This window comes from Poecilia latipinna, unplaced genomic scaffold (assembly GCF_001443285.1).
Source record: "Poecilia latipinna isolate Pla-1442-1.1 unplaced genomic scaffold, P_latipinna-1.0 Scaffold2040, whole genome shotgun sequence".
Classification (NCBI taxonomy): Eukaryota; Metazoa; Chordata; class Actinopteri; order Cyprinodontiformes; family Poeciliidae; genus Poecilia; species Poecilia latipinna.
Genome location: NW_015114656.1, coordinates 56,787 through 84,581, shown reverse-complemented (window position 1 = coordinate 84,581; position 27,795 = coordinate 56,787). Strand labels below are relative to the sequence as shown.

Below are 27,795 nucleotides of genomic sequence, written 5' to 3'. Positions count from 1 at the left end.
TAGCGGCATAACGTCAAGTTTAAGTCACATTCTTTGCCTTTATGATCCTACCTTACAATTTAAGATATGAAAATAAAGCATGCTATACAACAAGTGACGGTGACATAAAGTAGTGGCATGAATAAATTTAGTATGCAGACTTCCATATATTAAGGGGATGGGTTTCAGACACCAGGGGGCAGTACAGGACAACGTGGGGAATGACTAAAGGCAAAAAACAAAAACAAAAAAAACGCCAACCTCTACAGTACAAAAAGTTCCTTCAAATGAAAACGCAGCTTCGTTGTTGTGTAAAAAGCACTGCAGTATTAGAATCATGTCAATAAACAAAATATTTAAAAATGAATCAATGTGCCCTCTGAACAGCAAAATACTAATTTAAATATGAAAATAGGTTCAGATCACTTTTTTTTTTCCAAACACGTGCACATAATGATCATTCGCTAGACATTTTGGCACAAAGTCTTTTTTTTTTTTCTTTCTCTCTGCAAATCCCCTTCTGACTCCCTCCGATTCACATTCTTCCCCGGCTAAAAACAATAAATGATTAAAAAATAAATAAGAAAACAATGAGACAGCATACTTAAAGAAACATTGAAAACACGATCTGTCTTGTAAAATAATTTGCTTGGTCTCTCCATTTTTGCTTCAGTCTTTCAATATTTACAATATCTACAGCTCACAATTGTCCACAATACCTTTAGGCATACAGAAGATGCAAATGAATGAAAAGGAACAAATTAAATAAGTCTCTCTTTTTTTTTTTTTTTTTTTTTTACTGTCCCCTATTGAGGCATTGCGTGTAAAATATACAACTCTACGGATCCCATCATGAGTTCCTTGGGGCAGGGAACACGTCGCGATGGAAATATGAGATCGGAAATGTCGCAGAAACTTGCAGATGGTGTCGGAGGAAAAGCTTTGTGATTGATGGAGCTGAGAAGACTCTCCATCATTCCGTAGGCAAGCATGACTGATCACTAGAATAAATTCATAACATGTATCAATTTATGAACAATTATGTACAAAGTTCATAAAGTTTTGTCAACATAGTGCAATGAATTCTCAAGTTTTTTTAAAAAAAAAGGAAACAATCACAATCACTTTTTTATGAAGGTAAAAAACATCCTACTTGTAGGTCTCCATCCACAGCTTTATGAATGTTATGAAATACAAAAAGGCAATGCAGAACACCTCCAAAAATGGCAGAAAGAAAAAAAAAAACAGTAATCCAAAAATGATCATCAAAAATCCCCGTTCGACCCTTTGCGTCCTATTTAAAAAAAGGTCTAGCTTTTGTAATTCATCATCACAGGGTGATTTAAGGACTTGGTGAAGTGAAGGAGAAAACTTGAGTCTAAAAAAATGAAAGATATGTTTTGTTGTTGTCGTTTTGAAGTCAAACTCATAAAGATGAGGCATTTCCAGGTTCCAAACTGGTTCAATCCAAAAGGGCTGGTGTTGGCATTGTTCAGGAAAAACAAACAAACAAACAAACAAAAAACAATGGAGGTAATTAAACAGAAGCTATAACAATCATGAGGTGAGGGGAAATGCTGGAGATGCTGTTGAGAAGGTCGGGAGCCAGGCGAGAAAGATGGCTCTCCGAGAATTCACACGGCGGGAATATTTGCACCACGTAAGCTGCCTGTAGTTGCAGAGATGAACACAGTGTGAGTGGAGAAGCGACAGCATCGACAAAAGGGGCGGGAAAAGCTGAAACGAGAACAAACCTGATTGGAGCCGGGGTTGGGCACGTTAATGATGCCAGCTGCCTGTTTGGCTTGCAGGTAAGTGATGAAGCCACTTTTCAAAGCTTGGGTTTGACCAAGGACGTCTTCTTGGTCTCGACCACAGGGTAGAGCCAGGAGCAAACAGTAGTCATTTTCCATCTGAAAAGAAAAAAAGAAACATCACAACAGACTTATGACAGATTTATGTTCTACAACTCTCTCCATGTTGTTGTGGCCATTTATGTAAAATTTTGCAAACTGTTATTCTATCCATTAAATTTTTATTGGGGCAGTTAGAATATACTTAATTTAGTTTAGAACCAAAATCTATAAGTAAGTTTTATATTTGGAATTGTTCAGATTACTCTGGTAACCTTTAGACCCTCATATTAATTTAAGTGATTAAGAACGCACCGGGTGGTTCCTGGAGGAGCTTTTGCTTGGCAAACTTCTGGGGTGAAGACAAGAGGTTTTTGTAAGATGATTTTATTATTTTTTTTACCACTTTTTGAACTTGAAAATTATGTTAAGTTGTAAGAGATTTTTAGTAATTGTTTTGCCCGACGGCCTTTGGTGGAAACTTTTGGTTTTGGAACCTGGAAGGCTGCGTCACCTGGTATTTTATTCATTCATCCGTGTTGCTGGCGCTCAGCTGAAATAATAAGGTACTCACAGTCATTCTGCGTGCCACACTATCCAACTGGGAAGCCTCAAGCCTCATCCTCTGGACAATACGGAGAAGAGATCCTCCTTCTGGGGGCGGGAGGGAGCGCTGAGCCAGGATGGTGTTTCCAGACACAAAGTGTAACTGGACGGCAGCCTGGTCGTTCTTCAGCGCCAAGAGTCCTTGCCAAACTATAGGATACTTCTGCAAAAAATAAAAAAAACAGGAAGTTATTGTAAGCATAGCTTCTCCTTTGCTTCAGACCAAAAATAATTGTATATGATGATAACTTGAGAAGGCACAGAGAAATCTGACCAGCGAGTTGCAAATTCAAATCTTATCTAAGATCTGTGAATGCATGATACACAAGTGCTGGCAGGTGGTCCATATCCTTCAGTGTGGTCATTGTTAATGAGGGACGAAGACTCAGAGTGAATAGCAGTGAGGTGTTTATAAAGGACGTTAGCAGGAACACAGACAAAATAAAAGGCATGCTGAAAGAAAGCAAGACTTTTAGCAGATAACAAGAAGGCAGAAAAGACTACAGTAAAGTTGCTACATTTCATCCTTTTGAGAGTTCAACCCCTGTCTGCAAAGGAACGTGCTTCATTTGGAACGTTGGAAAATGTCAGAGCTGAAACAGATTGCTGTTTCAGTAATTCTAACCTCACTAACTGAGCTATCCTCTAAAGTTAGACAATGAATTCAACATTTCAGTTCTTTATTCATTTCCTCTTTGTTTTAAAATGATACAATTATTTTTCATACAGATGCTGCTGTCTCTCACACGTGGTGTGATGTTGCCTCATGTTCCACATGTTGACATTGATGACAGCTAACAACAGGAACTGTAGAAAGTCTATTTTAAGTGCTCTTCTTATTCCTTCTTACATTATCTCTCTCTAACAAACATAATGATGAGTCATGTAATTCTCTTACTTTCAAAAGCTGCACCATGTCAATTGACCTATGTCCGGAATGTTCCAGCTTGGCATCATGTCGTGGCTGTTGTGAACTTGATGGGGTTACTGTCGGCGGAGGAGTAAGGAGGAAGGTGCGAGGGCCTTTCTGTAGAGACAGATCTGGCTTATGAGTGAGACCCATGGGCGACATCAAGGGGGACTGGTACGATGGAGAGATTGTTTCTCCTGATATTCGAGAAATGTGTGAAGATTCAGAAGAGGTAGTGTGACGGAGATGTGGGCTTTCAGGTGTGGAATCATTTCCTCCTCCATGGGACTGAGATATTTTGCTTCGGTTTCCCAACTCGTGCTCCGCCGGGATCTGATAAGAAAAATTCAAATCACATTCCAAGATCAGTACACAATTCTGGTTTAACTGTAGAAATGTCCTCAGAAATTACCACATCATAAAATCATAGTGTGTTTCTTACCTGTGTAGATGAAATGCCCTGGTTGGCCAGATTGTGTCCTGGGAACTGGGAAGGGAAGCCCCGCATGTCTCGATATACTGGAAAGGAGCCTGCACCTCCTGGATGCATTAGTTGAACTCCATGGGGGTGAGAAGACATTAAAACAGGGCTGGATGCATGGACTCCTCTAATTCTACTTTCATTAGGGCTCAAATGCATTAGCTTTCCTTCTGGTGATTTGAGAGGCTCTTTTGGTGAGAATTCAATGCTCTTTACCAGTATTGGACTTCTTGATGGCCCAGAGATGTTGCTTGGAGATGTTATTGCGGTCTCTGAGTTGCGAGACTGCCTTGCTTCTACAGATGTCTGTTCTCCTAGTTGCTGGTGCAGGAGTAGGCGCTGGTGAATTTCTCTGTACTGATCCATGCGGATGCCTGGGTGGAGCCCTCTGTGGTCACTGTGAACCACCATAACATCTGACTGTAAATGGGGAACTGAAGGTCGACTAAGAGCTTGGTTAAAGTGTCTTGGCTCTTCTTCACTTACACTGCTGCCACCACTCCCTGACATTGACCTTTGGGGACTTGAATGAGACTGCAAAACCATATCTCGAATAACAGGCTGTGGTGTATTTGAGCTCTTTGTAGATCCTGGGTGCTGAGAAGGTAGGCAGCCTCCTCGCCTTCCATAGTTTATCCCTGGCATTGTTGGGTTATTCATTCTGGATTCATGAGCTAACGACTGAGTGACACTGTGAGATTGCATTATGACAGAGGACTGTTCTGGGTGGGAGTGATGCATGCTAGAAGGGTATGTAGACAGCGTTGGCATGCCATGACTTAAAACCACAGAAGTTCCAATGGGAGAGCTGCTTAGTGGACAGCTTTTGACAAAGGGTGAAGGGGAATGACCAGCTGTTCGTGGAGACTGAGGTTCTTGCTTGAGATGTAAAGCAGACCTATCATTTGTGTTGCCGGGACTAGGACTCATTCGTGTTCCAGGAATAGATGGGTGGTGTGGACTCATGACTGGGCTCAAGTTAGATTGCTGAACAGCTTTGCTAATGTCCATTTTTTTTGTTAATGTATCCGTCACTAGCCCTCTTTTGCCATGCTGCTGCTGGATTACAGCTTGATTGTACATCAAAACTTGAGAGGAACTAACAGGCGACTGGAACATCTTCACCACACCTGGTGATGTTGTATGGTAGGGAGCTTCAGACTTGTCGCATCCATGAACATCTTGCTTGATACTGGAAATGATCGGTTGAGAATTATAAGACTGATTGGTTAAAAGGACCCCAGGATGCCCATAACCAGTAGGAGCTGAAGATACTTTGGGGTTAGGTGACTGAGAAGATGTGATGATAGGGTCTTGCTTTATCTGGGATTTGGACACAGATTGTTGAAACTCTATATCACCAGCACTGGCTTCAGGAATTTGACTAATTTTGGCTCTCATCCTATGTGGTCCCTCTGTCTTTTGACCAGAATAACTTAAAACAACAACACCCTCTGATGTATTTACCCTCAAGCCAGGGCTAGAACCCGTATGGTAAGGAGTCGGCTCAACAACAGACCGCCCTCTAGAAACATCTTCTGCTATCTCCACATTATGACAGCGGTTATTCTCATTGGAGTTTGATCTAAATTTCTGTTTTGGAATGGTCAGGCCAATGCTTCGATTGCTTAGGAAAATTCGTGGGGTTTCTTCTGTATCATAAGGCATTGGAATTCTACTTATGACTGAGGTAGTAGGAGACATAATTGTATGCGGCTTCTTTTCCCCACAGTTCTGTTGGGATTCTGTGAGGGGGGCTGGCTTATGGTGCAGTGACTTGGGAGGTAGAGGTGGTCTTTGTTCAGAATTTAAATGCCTTGAAACAAGTGTATCTGTGGGATTTTCATTCTCTGACATCCTTGAATGATCCGACAGTGCCGATGACACCATAGTGGTAGATATAGAATTGCTGTTTGACGCAGACACATATTTAGGTTCCATTAATATTTTTCTCAGGGTACTGGAACTTGGATCAATGTCAGAAGCCTTGGTGTCAGGGGGCATTGGGGGATTTGCTGTAGGCGTTCCGAGTGCAGTTGATGGAGGTATCGTGGGAGTTACTACTGTGACATGACAGGAAGGATTAACATAGATTCTGCTTTCTTCAGATCGCTGAGGCCAGTCAGGAGAAAGGGGCATTTTGGCAGGTCGCAACAGGGGTACACTAAGCTGAGAAACTGGTGATGAATTAGCAGGGCTGAAGGTAGGAGTACTTGGTTCTGCTGTTTGGAGAGGCTTTTTAGTCGCAGAACTGCTGCTTGTGCCTAAATGAAAGGCAGATTCTTTGGGAACAGGCTGTTCCACTTCAGGCTGTTCTGCCTCTTTAGGGTTGTCTACAGTTATAGCACTTGTAACGTCACGTCTACAAGTTGCAACGGCAGTGACCACAGAAGTCACTGCAGAAACTGCAGCTGTAACAGTCACTGCTTTTGAGTCCGTTTCTGGATCTTCTGGAATTGACTCGGGTAACTTTACGGGTGAGGGCTCTGACTGAGAGACTTCATCAGCAGTGTCCCCCTTTCTGCTAGCTGGACCTTTACGATTTCTTGACTTCTTTGGGGTTCTGGCTCTAGATTTAATTGTCTTCTTGGGTGTACCAAGAAGAATGGGTTCATCAGCTGTCTTCAATTCTGTCATCGATGCTTTGGGACTTGAGGTTCGAGAGTCATCATCCAAATCTCCAGCAAGGATATTATTGATTGCCATATGTGTTTCCGGTTCCATGATGTCATTGGAGGAGGATGAGGAAGAAATTACAGATTCAGGTGTAGGAATAAGAGCAGAGTAAGTAGGAGCAGCCGTGAAGCCATCTGCATCCCCACAGGTTTCTTCAGCTGTGATGGAGTCAATAGCAGCAGCTAGTTCTGTTTCACTTGCAGGATTTTCTCTCTTCTCCTCTTCAACTTCAACTTCTGGTTCCGCTATGACAGGGGGCAATGCAGTAGGTGGACCAGGGGGTGGTTCTTTATCAGGTCTTGGAGGCTGGTCAGCTGTAAGTTTGGCAATATTTTCGACTGCCTGCTCCAGTTCCATCTGTCGTGCTAAAAGAACAGCAGCTGGATCAGCAGGAGCTTCAGATTCTGATAGCGTGTCTTCATCATCTTGTGTAGTCATTTCTTTGGTATCTTTTGCAAAGTCTGCCATCCTTGTTTCTTCATTCTCTTTTACTATAATCTTGCCTTTTGTAATATTAGCCGCAAACGTATCTGACTCAAGATCTTCAGAGCGAAGTAGGCTTTTTACGTCATCAACGCTTACGCGGATTTCGAGATTTTTCAGAGTGTGTGATTTGTCTTCAGTTATCTGTTTAGTATTTCGTTTTAACCTTGGTGTTTTAACTTTTAAAATTTTTTCAGGCTGTTTGCCCCTCTCAGAGGCGCTAATGTCAAATTCTGGATCAACGGATATTTTTTCGACAAAATCTTTTGTATCTTTTTCTTTTCTGAGCACAGGTGAGCTTTCACTTTCTGCCCTGTCTAATGGCTTGCCAGTGGGTTCTGAGCTAGCTTTGGGCTTAAGTTCTAATTCATCATTGCTCGATGGATCAGCTTGTTCTGCTGACACAAATTTGTTCCCAGATGATTTGTCTATTCTACTTCCCTTTTTGTTTGGAGTAGAGGAAGTCAGTGAAGTTTGTTGGACTTTTTGTGTACGAGGTGAACGCCATCCCTCAGAGGCTTTCACAACTTCTGCAGTATTTGATGTCTCTCTGGCCTCTGTGTCTGCTTCCACTGTTTTCTTCTGATCCCCTTTTACTGGTGATATATCTGCAACTCGTTTGACACCTCTTTTAGGAGGGCGTCCCCGCCTAGTGTTGGTAGAAATTTGAACCTCTTGTTGTATCTGGTCTTTGTCGGCTCCTCGTTTGCGCATGCAGCGGGGGGACTCTGTTACTTCCTTCCCAGCTTGTTCATCGTCATGTAGAGTGGCATAGACTGACCTCACGTTCCTCCGTCGTGTTCTCCCAACAATTAAACTCGACTCAAGGTTTTGTTCTGAATCAGATGCATGTATTGGAGACTTGGATGTAGTTTTAGATTCATATGATAATTTAGGTGCTTCTGCTCTAGGAGACGATGCCCTTTTGAGTTTCTCTCGGTCAATCCGTTCACTTTTCCGCGTTGCAGGTTTTTCCTTGCTGATAATGTTGGTCGGTTGTGTCGCACGTAATACAGAAAGGGTTTTGGCCCTTTTACCCTTGGTTTGTCTGCGAGCTGGTAGTGGTTTCACTTCAGCCTCTAGCTCTGGCATACACGGCTCACTATCTGTCTCAATTTTTTGAGAGTCCTCAAAGCTTTCCATTGCCTGGCTTTCAATTTCAGGCTCTGTCTTACTCACTTCTGAGGTTTTTTCTATCTTTGAACAATCAGAATAAGCAAATTCCACTGTTTCTTTTTCACAGGCACTTGGGGAAACAACAGGTGTGTGATGCTTATCTTCTACAACATGTTCAACCACCAAACTATTATCCCCATCTGTTTTGGGTTCAATTAACTCTGTTTCAGGTTCTGGTTCGGAAACTGAAAGTACGGGGTTCATGGGTACCTCAGGAGCAGCTAATCTGATCATATTCACAGGAGGAGAATGAGATGGGCATATCTCAAGAGATGGCTCAACCGTTTCTTCTTTGACAACTGGCACTGATTGATCTGTGGATGGATCTGAAGCTTCCTTCTCTGCTAGGCATGTTTCCTTGGGGGAAGGGAGGAATGCTGACATTTTTATAGTTATTGGGGGGCTGGGTGATTTGTCACGAGCCTTTAGGGGAGCTTCTGGTTCCTTGTCAGATATCACATTATCACAGCTCAGAGTTTCATCTTTTTTCATCTCCAACAATACTGGGTCACTTTCAGAGTCAGGTAGATTGTGGTCCTTGTCTTTTTGTTGCTGAAGCTCCAAAAATCGACTATGGAAAAGCACTATAGGCTCTGTTGGAACATCAGCTCCTCCAGATTCTGAATGTGTCTCTATAGCACCAGCCTTGATAAAAGGCCTACCACTTCCAGTTTCTAAGTCTTGGTCTTTGCGTTCAAGACGTTGCAGTCGACGTGAGTCCTGTTCAAAGATGGAGCTGTGCAAGAAACGAGAGGCAAATAATTCCTGACGCTCTTGGTCCTGTGGCTTGAGTTCTTCCTTCTTATCATGCAACTTTTCCACAGAATCAGTACGGATCTTCTTTTTTTTCATGTACCAAGAAGGAATAGGGCGTGGCGCTAACACTGCCTTGTCTTTTTCAGAACAACTATGAGACACTGGAAAGCGTGAGGGAAGAAAAGACCAATTATCTTCCCTTGAGGAATACAAAGTCTTGGCTCTTTCAAGGAGTGCTTTTGTGTCAGGAGTTATTGTTTTGTCTAATGCAAATGAGTAAAACTTATTTTTCTCCAAGGAGCCTGAAAGCTTGAGGTCAGTCATTCTCTCATCACGATCCCTGAGGATATAAGACAAAGAACTGCTTGGTTTGTGAGAAATGTGTTTGTTGTCTCCATCATCATCTGAATCAGACTGCAACTCTCCTGGTTCCAAGTCCTGACTGAGGCGTTTGCAAATATTTTCCCGTTTTAGAGTATCATTTGGGAATGTCATTTCCATTCTGAGAGAATCTGACTTTATTCTCCTCTCCCAGTGTTGCATTACGTCATCATCAAATCCAAGTAAGGATGTTTTCAGCTTCGGGTGTGCACTGTTAGAAGACTGGAAATTTCTGGCTGTCAAGCTGAAATGATTTTTTAAGGATTCTGTGCGTGAATAGCTTTCATCAGTTGGAGACGATTTTTGTTCCTTTTTTGTAATTAACAGACAAATGCGGGAAGTCTCATCGTCTTCGTTTTCTGAAGACGGACCGGCTCCTATAGAAGATGACATGCTGTAGATGTCTTTATTGAATTCCTGGGAATTTGGAAAGTCATGCTCTCGTTTTACTTTCAGAACCTCATGTTCAAAATTCTCCAATTTCTTTCGTTTACTAGAAGAGAAGTCATCATGGGCAATGTCCAGATTTGTTTTCCCAACATCATGCAGGATATACTCTTTTTCCGAATCACAAGCCTCATTGTTTGGCGACTTTCCAAACTTGGCCATTTTATCAGGATCCCTAAGCTTGGATTGAAGCCATCGATCTTGCTCAATTTGTTTTACACAAACAGACTGGTTAATGTTCACACAATGTTCATCCCCATCATAGTCTCTGCACTTTGCACTTCCCTCCTCATTTTCAGACAAAACCTGCTTCTGTTCTTTTAATTCATCCATGTCAAAGCTGCTGTCATCTGATATCTTTGTGAGACTGGAGCCGTTCTCCCTTTTTAAAGTCTCCAAATCCATTCTAAGGAAGGGAGAGTTCTGTTGTGATGCAGAATCTTCAAGCAGCTCCCCAAAATGCGACTGCCCCTCCAGAGGCAGACCTAGAGATTTGCCTTCGCAGTCCCGTCCATCTTTAGGACTGCTTACTGAAACTACACAGACAGCTCTATCCTTGTGTTCTTTTTTATGCACCCCTCTTATCAAAAGAACTTTCTCCAATCCCATCTCCTTTGTGTTGTTCCACAGTTTGTACAGTCCAGCTCTACCAGTGTCTTCTTCGTTAGATCTCCTTTGTCGATCGGTTCTCACAGATTCTTCAAATCGCCTTTTTCTTGCAGCTAAACGATCAACATCCAGAGAAACACTGTTATCAAATCCAAACTCAGACTTTCCATGTTTTTTGGATTTGATTTTACCATCCTTTTCAGCAATCTCTATTAAGCTGTGTATATTTTTTTCTCTAGGCATTTTCCCATGCTTGTCACCTTTGGATGATTCTGAGCGGAATGTAGGACTTCTCTGGTCAGCTCCAGGCGATGCCAATTTAGGACTGTCACTGCCAGCCCTCAATGTTTGCTTTTCTTGGACAGCATGACCAATCAATTTTCCTTCTTTCTCTTTGACACGCGTTAACTGCACTACACAAGGCAGAAGATCTAGCCTTGCTTTGCTGGAGCTTTCTTTTGAAGTTTTACTGGTTTTACTCCGTAGTCCAGACTCAGGGCTAGTGTCTTTTTCAATTTCTGGTTCTATATCCAGCGTTGTAGGCGATGTGACTTTAAATTTCTTAAGCCTTTGCTTCTCGCTTTTTTCCTTGTCTCCTCTCTCTTTTCGCCCCGCTCTCTTCTCCTTTTCAACCAGACTCACTCTCTCAATTTCAAAAACACGATCCTTCTCCAGTTTATCAGTTTTATTATATCTTTCAGCGCGTGCCTTTTCCAGTTTTTCAAATCTGGGTGGGGAAACCGAACTGCAGCTGCCACTTCTGTCAGATGATCGACAACAAATTCGCCTGTCTGAGTCACTTGGTATTCTCTCAGAGAGCGAAGGCGATGAGGTGGGGCTGACAGGACGTCGAGTGGAGATGTGAGAAGGGCTTTGGCTACGCTCAATGGTCCTTCTTCCATGATCACGACCACGATCCGTTTCAAATCGCTCCCTCTCTCTTTCTCGCTCTCGTTGCAAGTAGCTGTATTTGCGAATGTCCTGCTCATAAGGATCAGCTCTGTATTCCCGATACTCTCTTGGGTCCTCAAAGTACTGTGGATCATAGTAATCTCCTTGATACGGGTCCCATTCAGTGTAGAACTCTCGACTTCTGGCGGGGTATTTCCGCCGCGGATCATCCGTATAAGTTCCAGGTGTTCGAACATTCTCGTAATACTGTCTTTCTGTTTGAAACTCATATTGGCTTCGTCTGTCATCTCTGTCGAGAGAAACAAAACAAAATCTGTTTTAATTTTGAGGGTGAAACGGCACTGAAGTCAAATTTTCTCAAAGAACAAAAAGATACAGACCTTCTTTCAGAAAGAAACTCATAAAAGTCACGAATATCTTGCCCAGATGCCTGCATTGCACGATAAAACGCCATCTGACTTTCCTGATTTGCAAAGTCCACCTGAAGACGGAAACACAAAATCCAGAAGCAAAATTAATCAACAAATCTGGAGATAAGTCCAGAAAATGAGTTTCGAATGCAGCTATATTTCCACTTGCCTTAATTTTATTGCCCCCTATCTTCCAACCTTTTGTGTCTTTGACTGCTGCTTGGGCGTATTCAATGTTGTTGTACAGGATAAGGGCCATTCCTTTCATTCTGTCAAGTACGACCTGTAAGCCATCGGGGAAACAGATCTAGTTTTACAAAAATCACAAAGGTGGTAGTAGGGTACAAAACCAAACATGCTTACCTTGACAACATGCCCATAGCGGCAAAAATGGCGAGTGAGAAACTGTTCTGTTGTATTTGAAGCCAGACCATCCAACCAAACACAAGTTGTGGGCATACTCTTTCCAAACCCCAGCTGGAGAAAATGAGATAAAATATCAAGTTGGAATTTGAGATGAAGCAGAAACATACTAAAATTGCAAAATTAAATCACTATAAGGCTCACCTTTAGTCTGTTGTTACCAAGATACTCGCCATCCATCTTTTTCATTGCTTTGCAAACACTTGCAATGTCACAGTATTGAAGAAAGGCATACTGTGGGGCTCCATTCACCTTCTTAATGTCAATATCCTTAGGAAACAGTGAAGAGACACATCGGTCAGTAAACAACTATTTTGCTGAGCTTCTAACTGGAAAAAAAAAAAAAAAAAAAAAAGCTTACCACTATTTCTCCAAAACGTTGGAAGATGTTTAGCAGGTCATGGTAAGTGGTAGTCTTCTCCAAGTTTCCAATAAATAATGTCCGTGTGGCCTTTGGATGAAACTCATCAATCCTCTCATCCAGTGGTCGAAATTCATTTTCGCTTTCTGTCTCTGAAAGGACAGAAAGTTGTAGTGAGTTACTTTCATTGTTTAATCTTTCTGTTTTTAGTATTATTTTTGCATAGCAGGACAAACTGAAAATTCACCGGGACCATTCCAGGCTGTGACGTCAATTTGCATTCCAAAAAACAGCTTCCCCTTGGAGGCGCAAAGCGCCTTCTCTTGATCTTCTGGTTGGCGGAAAAAGACGAGTCCATAGCGCTCCTCTGAAGCCCCATGGATCTGCACCGATGTAACCTTTCCATGCTTTTTGAATTCGTGGAACAAACCATCTTTGAGGCTTGTATCTGTAGCAGGCAAATTTAAATGAGGCACAAGTTAAAAATTGTCTTAACTGTCGCAGATGGCTATGTTTTCCAAACACAAGACTACGTATTACACGTTATTCTACATAAAAGAGGTTTTATTTATTCTGGCAACACAACATTACCTACCTGTAGAGCGTACAGGAAGATTTTGGACCTTGATGCCAAAGCTTTTACGTGGTTCGTCTTTGTCAAGGGAGGATAAAGGAAGAGCTGAGGGTGCAGGGACAGCAGCAGACTGCACTGAACGGGCTGGAGAGTCATCACTCGAGCTACTGCTAGAATCACTGCGGCAAAGCAAGAACATAAAGTAAAATGACTCAATCCAATCTGCCGGCTTCATTAGACAGACAAAATCGTATTTTGTACCAATTTGAAACAGAGTCTACGGAGACGGATTATAACAGAACACATTGAAGTGAGTTTGATTAAAATCTGACTTTGCTGAATAGAACTGCAACAGAGTTGAATGGAAATTAGCAGCATTTAATTTAAGTTGTTTTGTAACTGACCCTATGTTGACATTTTTTGGGAATTGGTGTGTGTGTGCTTTTATTAAATGTTACTTCAATAAATAAAGCCAAACACAGGACAATAAGAACTTTTTTTATTCCTGTTAAGCAAAAAAAAAAAAAAAAAAAAAAAAACAAAAACGTTTTGGTTATTTGTAAAACCCTGAAAGCACCGCTGTCAATTTCCATGAGTCAACTCGTGCCTTTTACACACAATGGACTGGTCTCACTGAGTATTAATGAAATTCAGCTGCAGACGGTTTTATTAGGACAGATTCAAACAGGAACACAGGGCACCATGCACCTTAAACTGCTGGAATGTGTTATAAAAAATAAAGGAATATTTGTTTAGGGTTTCATACTTCAAAGTCAAAATGGCATGATGACATAATTTTGTGAAATTCACTCAAAGACAAAAAAAACTGCTTCTTCTCTCCAAATTCTAAAAACAATGTGAAAAACAGCACACACATTTCTGATTAAACGTATAGATGGCGGGAAAGTTCTTGCAATGCAGTATATAGCAAACTACTACTACTAAACTATTACTACTGAAAATGGCCCAAGAAAAAAAAAACATCCTCTATTGCACACCTTTTTCTTCTTTATTTCACTGTTATACAGAGCATCTTGTAATCCGTGAAGCGGGGAAAAAAGAAAAAAAAGCACAGTTGCCCATTTCTGCCTGCCTCATGCACCTACTCAGACAATTCCCATGTCTGTCTCAGCTTTCTAGGCCCTCTGCTGTTTGTGTCCTTCTCACTTTCTCCTCCTGCGCTCAGACACTCCCGGAAGTGCTGCTGACGGAGCCTGGCCTGTGGGAGTGGGCAGGCAGCCAGCACTGGCCAGAAATTTCCAGTTCCAACTGGATCTCACGGAGAGAGAGGGTGGGAGGGTGGGGGGGCTTGCAGTTACCCATGCACAGAGGTAGGCAGTGCGAAAAATACAGCTGCCATCTCCTGATAGTCTCCCCGCAGCACTTCCTGGACGAACCACATGTGTCGCTACATGTCGTTCAAAGCCACGTCCAAAGGCGATGCAGTCAAAGAAAAAAACCAGAGGGGAGCTCCGGAAACAGAGTCATTTCCCATAAAACAGTGTTACTGTGATTTTAATCTTTATATTTATGCCTAGTAAAATGTACTAGAGGTGTCATGATGACAGTGAAAGAAACAGAACTCCTTGCAAATGCCCAGATTAAGAATTTAAATTCACAAGATTAAGAATAATTACTCAGCGATGCAAGACATTTTAATTGTAGCACTAAAATAATATTGAAAAAAAAACTTTAATTTATTTTTATTGCAATCTACTGCAGTGTTTGCCACATGAATACTAAATTTCCTAGTTGTAATGACCTCCATCGTATTTCTTCACAAAGAAAGTGTTTCAGCAATTGATGAGAAGCATTTAGTGGATTTACCACAAAGTATTAGAAAGAGGTAAATGTGTCATCTTTTATGGTGGTTTCAAAAAGTCGTGGTCCACTGCTCTCAAACACCACCCCCATGAGGCAAGCTAAGTAAAAGCATAAATCGACGTTGGCTAATCTAAGTGGACTTTAGCAGTATGCAAATATTTATGAGACAGAGAGAGTGCCATTATAGCACTTACAAAGATCCTTGTCCCTCCTTTAAAACGGACAACCACTTAACGCATATGGCAACAGACAACAACAATTTAAATTGGAAGAAGGATTTAATAACTGAATTTTGAATATATGTAAAAGTAACAAAAAAGAATGTAAAAGCAAGAAAAAGGCTGTGTGTTTTTTGTGACAGGCAGTATCTATTCTTGGCAACGTGTGCCTTCAAATAAATGTTCTAACATGCAGACAGAGCACCTGAAGTGAGGCATTAATCAAGCAGAAAAACCTCAGGGTGCCTTTACTTTTTCTTGCGTAAACCCATTTGCAATGCAACTACCAGTGAAATGAGTCGGCATCACCAACTGAACACTTCTGCCAATTAATATAAAATCCATTACCTGCAGGACATTGGTATGTAATATTTGTATGGCAGCTCCTCAGAAATGATTGAATACAGGAAATGGGAACATTGCTATGGTTGCTATTGGACACATGAAAGTCTAAAGCTTGGGCACAAGCAGTAAATCAGAGGCACATTTGGCTAAATTTGAACTTTGTCCGCAATTGCTCATAATCATAAGCAAAGCAGTAAATCTGCTGTTTGGATTTCAGTTTTCATCATGTAATGTGTGGCTGCCTAAATACACAGTAAGCAAATATTACACATTTTATTTTTAGGCCTGGTAAGTAGCCTAAAAATACATTTAGGAAATAAAAGTAAGCCCTAAATGTCTAGCTACCATTAAATACAGTTTTATGCTTTATAGAACCATTTCCAGTAGGAATATAATGATACAAGAGTGATACAGTGAGACAAGAGGTTCATAATATTGAGATGTAATTTTGGCGTGACACCACTGCCTTAAATTACTCATCATCATATCTAGGGTACATACAAATAACATAAAGTCATATGCTTCATAAGGCATGAGCGTTGGCATATGTCATTACTGTGTAAATGTTGTCTTCTATAGCATTTAGCTATTATATTGCTTTTATGGCAGTTTATTGCTAATTGCTGATATCACAGCATGTGGCATATGGCAATTTGGGAATGGAGATGTGGAGAGATTGGGGGCATTTGTGCACTTCATTCACTGTGACAAAACCAAACCTGTCACTAGGAGTATCAAGTCTGTAACCTCTTGATAAACCCCCCAAAAAACATATGTTCTAAATCTGCCCATGTCTGTCAATATTTGCTTTCTACATTTGGAAACCAATATACTACAACAACAAAAAAACACACCGTCAAATAAATGCTCAAGTATTAGCTTTGGATTATACAAACACCAGTGCAAAACGAATCTTAAGCAGCATTCTTGACGTAGATTAGATCTCCGCCACTGGCAGGAATTACATTTTTAGACATCTTGCACAATCTTGTTTGAAAATATGCTATGAACTTAAAAAGAGATGTTGCACAATTTCTTGAGGTCAACATAGCTGATGAAGGCATTTAATGAGGAAATACAACTTTCATTTAGTTCCTATAAAACACTTATTATCTTGGTTTACTTCCGTGCATAGTACTTAATAATTTCACAAGGGAAATAAAAAATACTAAAAAATCTGACTGCATAATTCACTCACCTGCCACTCGTACTGCTGCTGGTGCTGCTGACTGAGTCTGAGCTGGATGAGCGGCTGCGAGATCCTGACCCACTGTGGGAACGTGGAGGACGAGTAGTCTGAGTCACCAGTCTCTGAGGCGAGGGATTTCGCGAATGCGTCGAGTGTGGAGATCGGCTGCGACTGTGGCGGTATGACCTCTCCACACGCCGTCCCCGGTCATCCCGGTATAGGTCCCTGTGAACCACACTGGCCAAAGTAAACGGTTCCCTGGAACGAGACTCGTAGCGAGGCTCGGGCGCCTCAAATCGACACGGACTCCTGCTGTGGGAGCGGTAGAAGCCGACCCCACTGGAAGTAGATCCTGCGCTCCCTCCCGTCGACGCCCCAGCCGATCCGCCGGCTCCCGTGTTTCCAGAAACGGGACCAACTATAGTTCCACTGACACCTGACGGCACAGTTGTACTACTTCCACCAGTGGTGCCAGACCCACTTCCAGCATTGCTAAGAGTCCTCTCTCTTGCGTCACGGTAATAGTCTGTTTCATAGTGCCGTTGACGGTCGAAGCTGCTACCAGGTCGCTCATGATGTCCGTAGGTGGTGTGATCGTATGTCCGTTCCCGACCTTCCGCAGTCCTAACAAACACAAAGAGAAACCAAGTTACTTTGCAGTTTTATCATTCAAGGTTGGTGGACAATCAACAGGATCTGTTATATACAATAAGGGGGTTGCCATAATTAGACACAGGGAAAGACGGAGCAAAATGTTTGAGAAGAATTGAGAAAGACGTTTGCATTTCAAGGGGAAATGAGTTACTAATCTACCAACAAAACTAGAAGAAGGGTTAAATATGTTCCTGATAAGACAAGTGAGCACCTGTGACTTGAAGACTGAATATAATCGTTTCCTTTGTCATCCACAAACAAGCCATGTTGGCATGTTTTATCATTTTGCTGAGGATTTTTGTTTAGCCAATAACACATACGCCGTTAAGTCACAACTACACAGTCTGATACCTTTAGATCTTTAAAAACAACCTCTACAAACCAACGTTTTTTGGCATCTACATAAAAAAAAAAGCTTTTAATGAGGACATTTTGTTCAAACTTGAAACATCTCCCTTCTAAATCCAGCAATCAGAATTTAAAATGGTACTACAAGTGATTTGTCATTACGGGGAGTCATATTACAAAACTCACCATAATGAGCGGGACGGGACAGCAATTACTGCTGTTTGAAATCAGATCGAATTATAAGCAGCAAATTAGGCGCTCTGTTCCAACTCAAGGCCGAATGGTTTTCATCCAAAGACACTTAAGATCCTCATTATAGCGGGACTTTGCAAAATAGATGGATGGGTTTTTAGATTTGGTTAAAACCGAGAAATAGAAAAAAAAATGTAAGTTAGGGTTTTCATTTTCAAAAAATAAATAAATAAAAATTATGGGTAGCTGCTTATGAAGGTCACATTTTTGTAATTGTGAAAGAAGGAACAGAAACAGTCAGTAGCTTAAAATAGTATCTGTCTACCTCACCCTAGAAAGAACATACATTATGAAGTTATAAAAGACCAAAAAAATATATATATCAAGAAACTAATACATATAATAACGTAGTGGCAAACCCTCAAGATGTTACACTATGAATAAATTATGTATTGCAAACAAAAATTGCATTTATTGTTCATTTTTTTTGTTTGTATAATTTGCAATCCTAAATTTTATCCTTTACAGAGAGAATTCATTTATTCTGGTGCAGGATTATTTTCAGAATGTACCTTTTTTTAATATACGCTATTTGTTCAGCAAAGATTAGCTTTCACAAAACTAATAAGGGCCCTAACTATTAAACTTCAGCGTCTGGGCCTCAGAATGAATACCTTTACTGGTTATGCTGGCCCTAGCCCTGTGGTTTTTGTTTGCAGCTCTGGATGAATCTGAAGTTTTCAAACCTGTAACAGCAATGTCTTGAAATGACTTGTGTAAGATTTGTAGGTTCCCTCAATTCAAACTACAGTAACCGTATGAAAATTACTGAACTTATTTAGCAACCAGCATTCAGTACAAAAAAAAATTATGGAATGGCCTAAATAGTAAGCATTATATAAAGAACATTACAAATAAGAGGCTGGCTATTTTTACATGGGCAGACTGGCTGTCTGTCACACTCGTGGTCCGCTCTCACGCCTGCTGTAGTCGCTTGTATTGATCGGAATAGAAGTGTCATGTTGTAGCAGCCTCTCCACATGTTACACATTTACCGTAACTCCGGCTCATATTCAAAAAGGATTTAATTTTTTTTTTAGATCTTTTTCAATAGTAGCAACTGTGATATCAAATAAGATAAAAGCTATCATTCTTTTCCCAGGATGGCAAAAGCCTACTATCTTCTCCACCTAATTTATCCTGTCCAGAGCTGCAGTGAGGTGGAAATGAATCCCCCTGGACAGAATGTGCTGTTTTTTTTTTTCCTTTTTTCTCACTACAATTTTTATCTAACTGCTGTTTCTTTCTCTTTTTTTATGTTTTTACAGTCAGATATTTTTCTGGGAAACAACGGCTATTGTTTCCCAGAAAATAATTTGTTTTCGTTGTGCCGTACAATTTAAAATGCGATGTCTCTCCTTGACGTTTCAGCTAAATGAGGGAGTTCTTTCAACAAAATGAAAATATGAAAATGTTTAAGAATTTGTCCAGATGGATTCAAATCAAACTGTTACTTTATCATACAAGCACATTTATTGGTAAATCTCTCTGCTGTCCTTTGAACCTTTAGAGGTCCGCAGGACGAGTGGTATCAAAGGCTCCTGATATATTTCTCTAATGATATTGTTACACAAGCATCTTCCTCTGCATCACCGGGCCCCGTACAATGTCCTGAAGGGGGATTTTGGTAAATGATTAGCGAGGGCTCAACCTGGCCTTTGCACCTGACGCCTTCGTTTTACTGCCGCTGATGAGAGGACTTTGATAGAACCCTTTGTACTAAGATCATAAATCCCTTTATGACAACTCTGTGCTGATATGGGCAAAATGAAAACAAAATATTTTGGATCATAAATAAAAGCCTTGCATAAAAGAGCAGAACACTGTGTGAACTTTATACCGTGCCCTAGATGTTCAGCGTTATAAGGAGACTAGCGCCGAGTCTTTTCATGGCACGATACATAAGAAGTACAAGAGGGTCAGGGGGCGAGCTCTGTTTCGGCCTATTTGATTGGATCGTCTGCGTTCTGGATTCATGAATAGCACGTATGGCACAAGGATGTCTGCTGTGAAATTGATGGATTAGCTTGACCCCTAGATGCTCTCTAAAATGGTAATTTGGTGGCTCGGGCCCAGTGCTCAACAGATACCCTTCATTTTCACATCAAAAAAAGAAAAGAAAAAAAATCAGGTTTTACATTATTCATAGAGCTTTAAAAATCAGTTCTTTTTTTTTTTTTTTCCTTTTTCACCTTTGGACAGAATTTCCATCAGTGTGTGATTATTAGTCCACTCGGGCGCATGCAAAGCACATCAACTGTTTTGGTTCTACGTGAGCAGCATATTCATGAGGATTCATTCCTGCTGCATAATAAAAAGGAGGCTTATATATGTGGGCTCAGTCATATAGCAACAATGCGTTCAGAATCTTTTGAAACGGCTACGCCTAGCTACTGGCTAAGCGTAGTCATGACAAAAACAGAGTGACAAACTCTACATTGTTGTTCTTACATACTAAATAATAATCTGCAGTAATGTGATTTTCTGATAGTAGTAGTGAAGTAAAGCCAGTTATAGTATTCTCTCAGGAAACACCTGAAATTGGATTTGGAAACAAACCAGCTGAAACGAGAGTGTGTCTTTTGTGCTCATCCAGGTTACAAATCAGTGTAATCCATCAAACTGACAATTTGGTGAGCTCGATACTGAAATGGATGATGCGCTCGATGACTTGCAACATTACCGTATGCTACACCGTAAAATCTGCAACAAAGGGGAAAACAGTGGGAGAGAATGTCAAAAAATAATATGCGGGTGAAGCGCAATAAGAATAATTTCAAAAGAAGAATCTTTTTCAACATTATGTGTAGGATAACAAAATTAGATAGATAGATAGATAGATAGGTAGATAGATAGATAGATAGATAGATAGATAGATAGATAGATAGATAGATAGATAGATAGATAGATACCAGTTTTTTCTTGAATATTTAAGCTTTTTTCATATTGGCTGTTGTACGTTTGGTTAACACTGCCCTGTATTTTTATTTATTTATTTTTTACATTTTTATTATGCCTTTTAACAGCTTGATTTTAACATGTAGATATGCAGAAGTACTTCCAATTTAGAGCTGATCCTAATCACCGGAGAGTGTTTGCTTAAAGAAGTTTCTGTGATGTAAATGTTGCCTATTAAATTGTAAGGATAAGATCCTGGGGGAGTTTCTGGGATTGACTCGATGTTCTGCCACACAGCTGTTTCAAGAAATAAGCAATAAAAAAAAAAGTTACGTTTTTTCAGGGAACATTAGAAGTTGTGAGAAGGAAAATTACTTTGAATTAATTCATTAGGAATTTAAAATCTTTTAATTATCAGTCTAATAAGTGAATTGCTTCTTGACATTTCCTTTTAAGCGACTTTATCTGCATAAATGTGTTTATATGTTTTTTGTTTGTTTTATGGAGTATCGTCAAAACCTGCATTGATTAAGAATCCGTCAAAGACAAGAGAGCCGGGGGTGGAGGGCCAGGAGCTGAGGGTGAGGTAAGGTAAGAAGAGGAAGAAAAAGGAGAATAATACAAGGTAGAGTAACATGTTTCAAAAGGCAGTAAATCTATGCACCAGCTACTTTGGTTAGTGAGGAAATGGAGAGAGACAGGGGATCAAACTAAGGGGTTAGAGAGGACAGCTAAAATACACAGGGCAGGGCATACCAACCTTTTGAGAGAGTGGTAACTTGACCTACAATTCCAAATACAATTTAGGGAGATAGAACTTTGTGAGCAAAAACATGGCAAAAAATGCTGAGTGGAGGTGGAACAAAAAAAAAAAAAGAAAAAAAAAAGAAGAAAACTCTGAAGCACAAATGTTCACATTTCAAAACGTAATCCTCATTTTCAGGCCAGCCGGAATGTTCGGTTTTGTTCAAATATTCCTTCAGTGATCCGATTCAGCGTTTCCTTTTTGATGCTGGAATATGTCTGAGTTCACAAATCCACTGGAGAAAAAAAAAAAAAAAGAAAAAAAAAAAACAGTTTCACTTTAAGTCCAGATAAATCCAGAAGTCCATCTTTAGAAAGTTGATCGATGAGTCTGCAGTGATGATCGCCTTCTGTTTTTTCTTAACATCCACTGTGGTAGTAAAGCCCACATCCATAAAGCAGTCAGACTCCTATTGCACATCAGGGAAGGTTTACGGGGGGTAAATGAGGGGTAAAAATGTAATCCAGATTAAAGTACTGTCATTCCACAGGTAGGCAGCACTAATAACGACTCAAAGTCTCCTTGATGTTTATGTCTCTTGACTATCTTCCGTTTCTTTCACAATTAAGAGTTTGTGTGCTCTCCAATCTCAAACTAAGTCCTCTGTGAATGCGGTCCAAAGGTAAAGCTTAGTCCTCTACTTTTGTCCGATTGATTAATTGTATCCATGGTTCAGTTATAGTTCCACAGTTAGAAGAGGAGCTGTTAATCCACAAAGGAGAGGTATGGGTTTTCTCCATTAGAACCAACATTTAAACACTCCAGTCAAAACTACTTCCAGCATCTCTCTTTATTTATACGATCCAAATGTAGTCCAAGTTGATCCTCAACTTTTGCAATATAAAAATAAACTCCACAAAAAAAATCTGGTGTGGGGGGGAGGGGTAAAAGTCTTTTGCTCACTTGTTTTTGTTGTCTCTACTGTGCTGACTCATCAGTAGAGGTCTCCCAATGCTCAATTTGTAATGCCCTGATTAGATATAATCCCAAAATTAAACGAACAAAAAAAAGTACACAAATAAATGAAAAAAAAGGGAGAATGCAAACCATACCTTTAGGACGAAGACACATTCTTCATGTGTCATGCCATTGTTAATCCAGCAGTAGGGAATAAATATCCTGTGTAGGGTATCCGCATAACTCCAACCCACGAGAGACGTGAGCACCTCCGTGAGGTGAGAAACCAAATCAGACTAATCCAGACAATGGGCTCTTATACATGTAATGTGTGCTGGTGTCTTGGTTGATTTGTTACATGAAGAAAAGATGGGTGAAATTAATCCATTGAACAGGGCAGGTAGCTCCACATTTACAGGAATCCCAGGGATGGCCGCTGGACCACTCTCTCTCTCTTTCTTTCTTTAACTCCCTCTCTCCCTCTTTTTTTTTCCCTCTCTCCAGTAACTTCCAATAATCCTGGGAAATTTTGCGGTATCCAATCTTTGCCCCGTGTTTTCCTCATTTGATCATTTCGACTCACAGAGATGACCAAGACAACAAACCTGATCCCCAGCAGCTGTTTGAACTCCTATCTGCTCATAACAGCCGACGGATGAACCTCGTGTACAGACACGTTTTCATTTAGGAAAACACTGAGTGTGAATCCAGGAGCTCTGACTACCCTTTGGGGGTACTTTAAAGATTATCCTCAGCAGTTTTCATTCTGAAACATGATTTCTACTCTGTACCTCTAAATAAGTAAATGAATAGATGGTGGAAAGATGCTCGGAGGAAAGGCGTTTACCACAAACCACGGTTCGCTCTGTCTTCAGAGGACGAACTTTCTCCACTTACCCGTCTAGTCTGCGTTCATAGCGTCCATCTCTGCTGTGAAGCGACGTGGGGGGCCCATACACGGCCCCCCCTGTCGCCCTTGTGAACCCTGACACATCCCGGCCACGTGAGCCTAAGGACAGACTATCATCCAGCCCCCTCGCTGCACTAGGAATTGTTCCTGGTTCATTGTAATCTGTGCGCAGGTCTCTGTCCCCCATCTTGTTGATTGCATTGTGAGCCTTTTGAGCACTTTTAATGTCCACAAAATCCACAAATGCTGCCACTCCACCCTCTGAGCCTCGCTTGGGCAGGACCTTGACGCTCTCCACTCGTCCATATCTGAGGGAGTGGGGATAGGAGGAAGACAAAGTGATCAAAACATGTTAGAAATCAAGGTTACAAGTGAAAATGCATTATCGCTTACAGTGTAAAAATATTCAGTTGTTACGGTTTATTTGTGATTCTCCAATTCCGAATAAGTGTGTGTGAGAGACGCTGGGGGAGGTACAGTGGTTTGGTTACTCTTGCTTTCCACTCAATCCCTCGTTCTTACAAGGCAACAGTAACCCAGCAACTAGACTTGAACCTTGAAACGCCGCATGTTAATAAACATACAGGCATGAAAAAAATACAAAAGAACATGTCAGACAGACAAAAATGGGGGAGAAAAATTACATTTCTTGAATAGAAAATGTTCTAAGTTAAATCTAACGTGTATTTGTTGTTTAGCACGTCAATGAGTTGTTGTGTATTGTGTTCTTGTTAAAAAAAATACAGACGTCTAAGCTGTTTATAGACATTTCTGTCATTGCACAACTGATAATAATCAAAATTAGCTGATTTTGGAGTGATGTAACGTCTTAAAGGAATAGCTCACAACACCTTAAAGGTTATTTGCAGTAGACTTCTACCACCTTCCAGTCTCAAAACGACATATAGATTTTTTGCAAACACTGTTTTATGAGCCTTTCAGCTATTGTCACACCAGCATTGGGATGTTTATTACAAAGAAGCTGACAATTATTTACACAGCAAATGGAGGTAGAAGCTGGTGCCCCACCAATATTCTTCCTGTGTAAAATATTTGGTCTGAAAATAGAACATAAGTGTTACCAGAGTCTCAACTCCCTAATAATAATATTGTTTTATTTCTGGTACTCTAAGCTACAATATTTTAGTCTTTTTTACACCACTTTATTTTTATATCAGAGTGCAACTCTGAACAAAAACACTGAGTTCTAGATGTGTTTCACACAGGAAGACCATTAGTAGTACACTACTTCCTAGCTGCTATTCTAGAGTAAATAATCAACAACTTTTGTGTCAACGACTGCCCAGTGCAAAACTATTAATAGCTTAAAGGTTCAGAAAATACACTTTGCATAAACCACAATAATTATTTTGAGACTGGAGTTGTTTTAAGGTGGTAGAATTTCACTTCGGTCTCTGCCTCTCTCGAACTGCCCATTAGCTTAAAAGCTTCCAGTACTAACTAATGTGTAGTTGTGCTGCTGAAAGACGCCACAAAAGATATTAACTATAAAAAAAATCGAATTGCTGTCATTCCTACGTGTTCTTGCTGCAGTCGCAACTTTGGTCGTAATAGGTCAACTAGAGCTACCGGTTATAGCGGTAGTTATCGCAACTTGAGTAGCAAGCCTACAACTGACTGCAATGCCACTCATTACTTCCCTATACTAACTTTAAAACTGCACTTTTTTAGATTAAAGTGATAAGTGTCACGTCTTTCATTTCCACATTGGGGTTATCTGTTTTTTGTGAGCAGAACATTTTCCAAACATCTAAATTTCGCTTTCTCCTGGGAGAAAATTACACAAGTCTTCTTTCAGCCAGCTGATGGCAATGTGCAGCAATAGACAGGAGAAAGGTAGAACAGCTTTATACTCCATATAGTCAGAGAAAATTCTGGGGACTATTTTTCTGACTCCTTAATGAAATTACTTTAACGTTTGTAAAGGTTGCAATGGTTTGTTTGTTTGTTTGTTGGACTTATTTTGTAGCTTTGTAGCTATAACATTTTAAAAACCGCGATACGCCTCAACACCGGTATCCGGACCATGCCTAAAAAATATACCGGCAGAACAGCATCTACTCCTCGACTTGCCTTTAATAAAACTATGAATGACAAATTCATAGTTGTTGTCATTCAAATATCAAATCTATTAAATTTATAAGCCCAAGCAGTTACAAAGCTTTGTGTCTCTTTCTTGGACTGGAGTAATCACAAGCGCGTTTTTGCTGTTTGACACAGTCAATAGGGTACCTCTAAATTTATTGGCATCCCGATTCCCAAACACCGAACTGCCCCCGACGCCATTTTAGAAAAGCTTTTCACACTGCTTACTCATTCTGCCGTCCCCCATCTTCAATGACTTCTATCACACACTGGGCTGTCATGCACCTGCATACCCCGACTACCTCTGGGTTAACGCAGGGGCTGAGGCATAGGCTCGCAGAAAATGACTCGCCAGCACCGTTTCCCCCACCACACTCTGCTGCTGCAGTACCAGCCTGCCAGTCACCACCATCTCCCTCCACCCCCCACCCAAAAAAACCATATCATTACGCACATCATATCAAGGGATTATGTAAATAAAAAGGCATATAGAGAGGAAGCCTATTACAGCGCGGTCTGCGGAGCAGCATGAATCAGACATAAAGCTTCTCCTTTTCTGTCCCCTCACTGCATCAAACCAGTACGAAAACAAAAGCCATCGACAGCAGCAGGTTATTGCATTGATTTGATAGGAATGATGCATTTTTGCATCAATGTTTTGGTACATTGTTTCTCTTTTTTGTTGTTGTTGTTTAGGTTAGCCCATATGTCGACGTTTTTATGGATTTCATCAGATATGGCGGCGTCTGTGAAGTGAAAACGAAACGCGACGTTTAGTTTTTTTCTTTTCTTTCTTTCTTTTTTTTTTGAGCTGTCTGGTTTCCAACATATGCACGGAGAAGCGGGGCTGCTATTTCCTTGACAGCCCCGAAAAGAGAATGCGCACAGACAGACCGCGATATCCCACAGACACACTCAGCCCCAAATTAACATTATTATTATTATTATTATTATTATTATTATTATTATTATTATTATTATTATTATTTTCCAGTCCAGAAAGAGACAACAAAGAGCTAAAACGTTGTTAAGTGCTTGATAGGTGTTTCTCATCCGCTTTGAAGCCGAACATTGCAGCGAGAAGAAGAATAACGGGCTAATTTAAGAAAATATGGATCTGATTTGGCTTGAGTCGCAACACCCTGCGGGCTGTGCAAGTCAGCAGCAGCAGGGAAGAAACGCGGTTTTCATGGGAGGGGGGGAGGCGAAGGAGGTGGAGGGGGGGATACGACCATTTTTTTCTGCGCACGAAAATAAACACAAGTAGCCTGCCACAGACTGTGTGCTCCAGCGCTGCACATCAGCGGCACGGCATCACCGCTCAGCCACAGCCGGGGTGGGTGCAACAAAGCTGCGGCGTGAACGGCGCGTCACTTCTGGGGAGAGGGGGGCTCGCAAGGAGGGGTACGGGGGCGTTGTAGACGGATACTAAGGACTCCGAAAGATTTACAGTGGTAATCAAGCACACTTTGTGCAAAATAATAATAATAATAAAAAAATGTCTGGTTGGGAAACAATGTCTGAGATAGACAAAGTCAAGCCCAAACATCAGAACCACCAAGATCCAGGCTGTAAAATGCATTGCTCTCCAGCCCCCTCCGGCAAGGCTGGGGTTTGTTTACATTGCCTTACTGTGTCTTCCTTTGCGGCGATCGGGAGCAAAGGTGGGCTTGCACTGAAGTCAGCCTGTAAGCCTGATGAAAACGTGCACTCAGTCCAACGTGAACGGGAGGCAAGTTATAGCAGGCAATAAGCGGAGTGGCTGTGGCCATATGTCTGCGAGCCGAGTGGATGAGTCTCCGCTGAAAACGCAGGAAGCTGACAGCACAGTTGCCAAATGGGACTTCGCTACAGGGGGAAACCTCCTGCTTCATCCCGACTTCGCTTACAAATATCTCACAGCACAGACTGAGAGATGCTGGCCGTGCATAATAATAATAACAACAATAATAATGAAAATAACAAAAAAAATGTACACACATCCTAACAATATTCGTACTCACCGTTTGAAGTGCTCAATAATTTTCTCCTCTCGTACATTTTCGGGTAAATTTCCCACCCATAAATGTCTGGTTTCCCGGACCATACTGTGTGCTCCTGCTCCCCGATCATACAGATGAGTTTGCTGTGTCAGTTTCTCCCCGTGCAAAATACAAAAGATCTGCAGAATAAAAGCCGGGCGAGAAAAGGACCGTAGCCTGCTTGCCGCAAATCATTGACTGGTCGTTGTGACCCAATGTAAACCATTAGGCTGGATCCCCCTGCACGCTGTTTGATACTCTCCTCGCTGTTAAGCGGCGCGAGCTTGCACT

The 27,795-nt window shown here is 41.1% G+C and overlaps 1 protein-coding gene across 1 annotated transcript; it reads right to left on the bottom strand.

Moving 5' to 3' along the window:
- Nucleotides 1-767: 767 nt before the first annotated feature.
- spen (spen family transcriptional repressor) lies at nucleotides 768-27,795 on the bottom strand. Its single transcript, XM_015016611.1, has 15 exons — nucleotides 27,487-27,795; nucleotides 23,365-23,685; nucleotides 16,623-17,237; nucleotides 13,059-13,216; nucleotides 12,711-12,911; nucleotides 12,464-12,615; nucleotides 12,247-12,372; nucleotides 12,043-12,156; nucleotides 11,849-11,962; nucleotides 11,650-11,750; nucleotides 3,791-11,558; nucleotides 3,337-3,681; nucleotides 2,407-2,601; nucleotides 1,734-1,892; nucleotides 768-1,648 (listed from the first exon to the last, which is right to left on the bottom strand). Exons 1-15 carry the CDS (start codon nucleotides 27,567-27,569, stop codon nucleotides 1,517-1,519), a joined length of 10,584 nt encoding a protein of 3,527 aa, XP_014872097.1. The 5' UTR covers nucleotides 27,570-27,795; the 3' UTR covers nucleotides 768-1,516.

Excerpts from the sequence above, each read along its gene's own strand:
- spen (XM_015016611.1), bottom strand. The coding sequence starts at position 27,569 with ATGGTCCGGGAAACCAGACATTTATGGGTGGGAAATTTACCCGAAAAT. Across the intron at positions 17,238-23,364 it reads TATGAACGCAGACTAGACGG|GACTGCGGAAGGTCGGGAAC; the intron begins GTAAGTGGAGAA and ends TGTGTTTGTTAG. Across the intron at positions 11,751-11,848 it reads TAGGGGGCAATAAAATTAAG|GTGGACTTTGCAAATCAGGA; the intron begins GCAAGTGGAAAT and ends TTCCGTCTTCAG.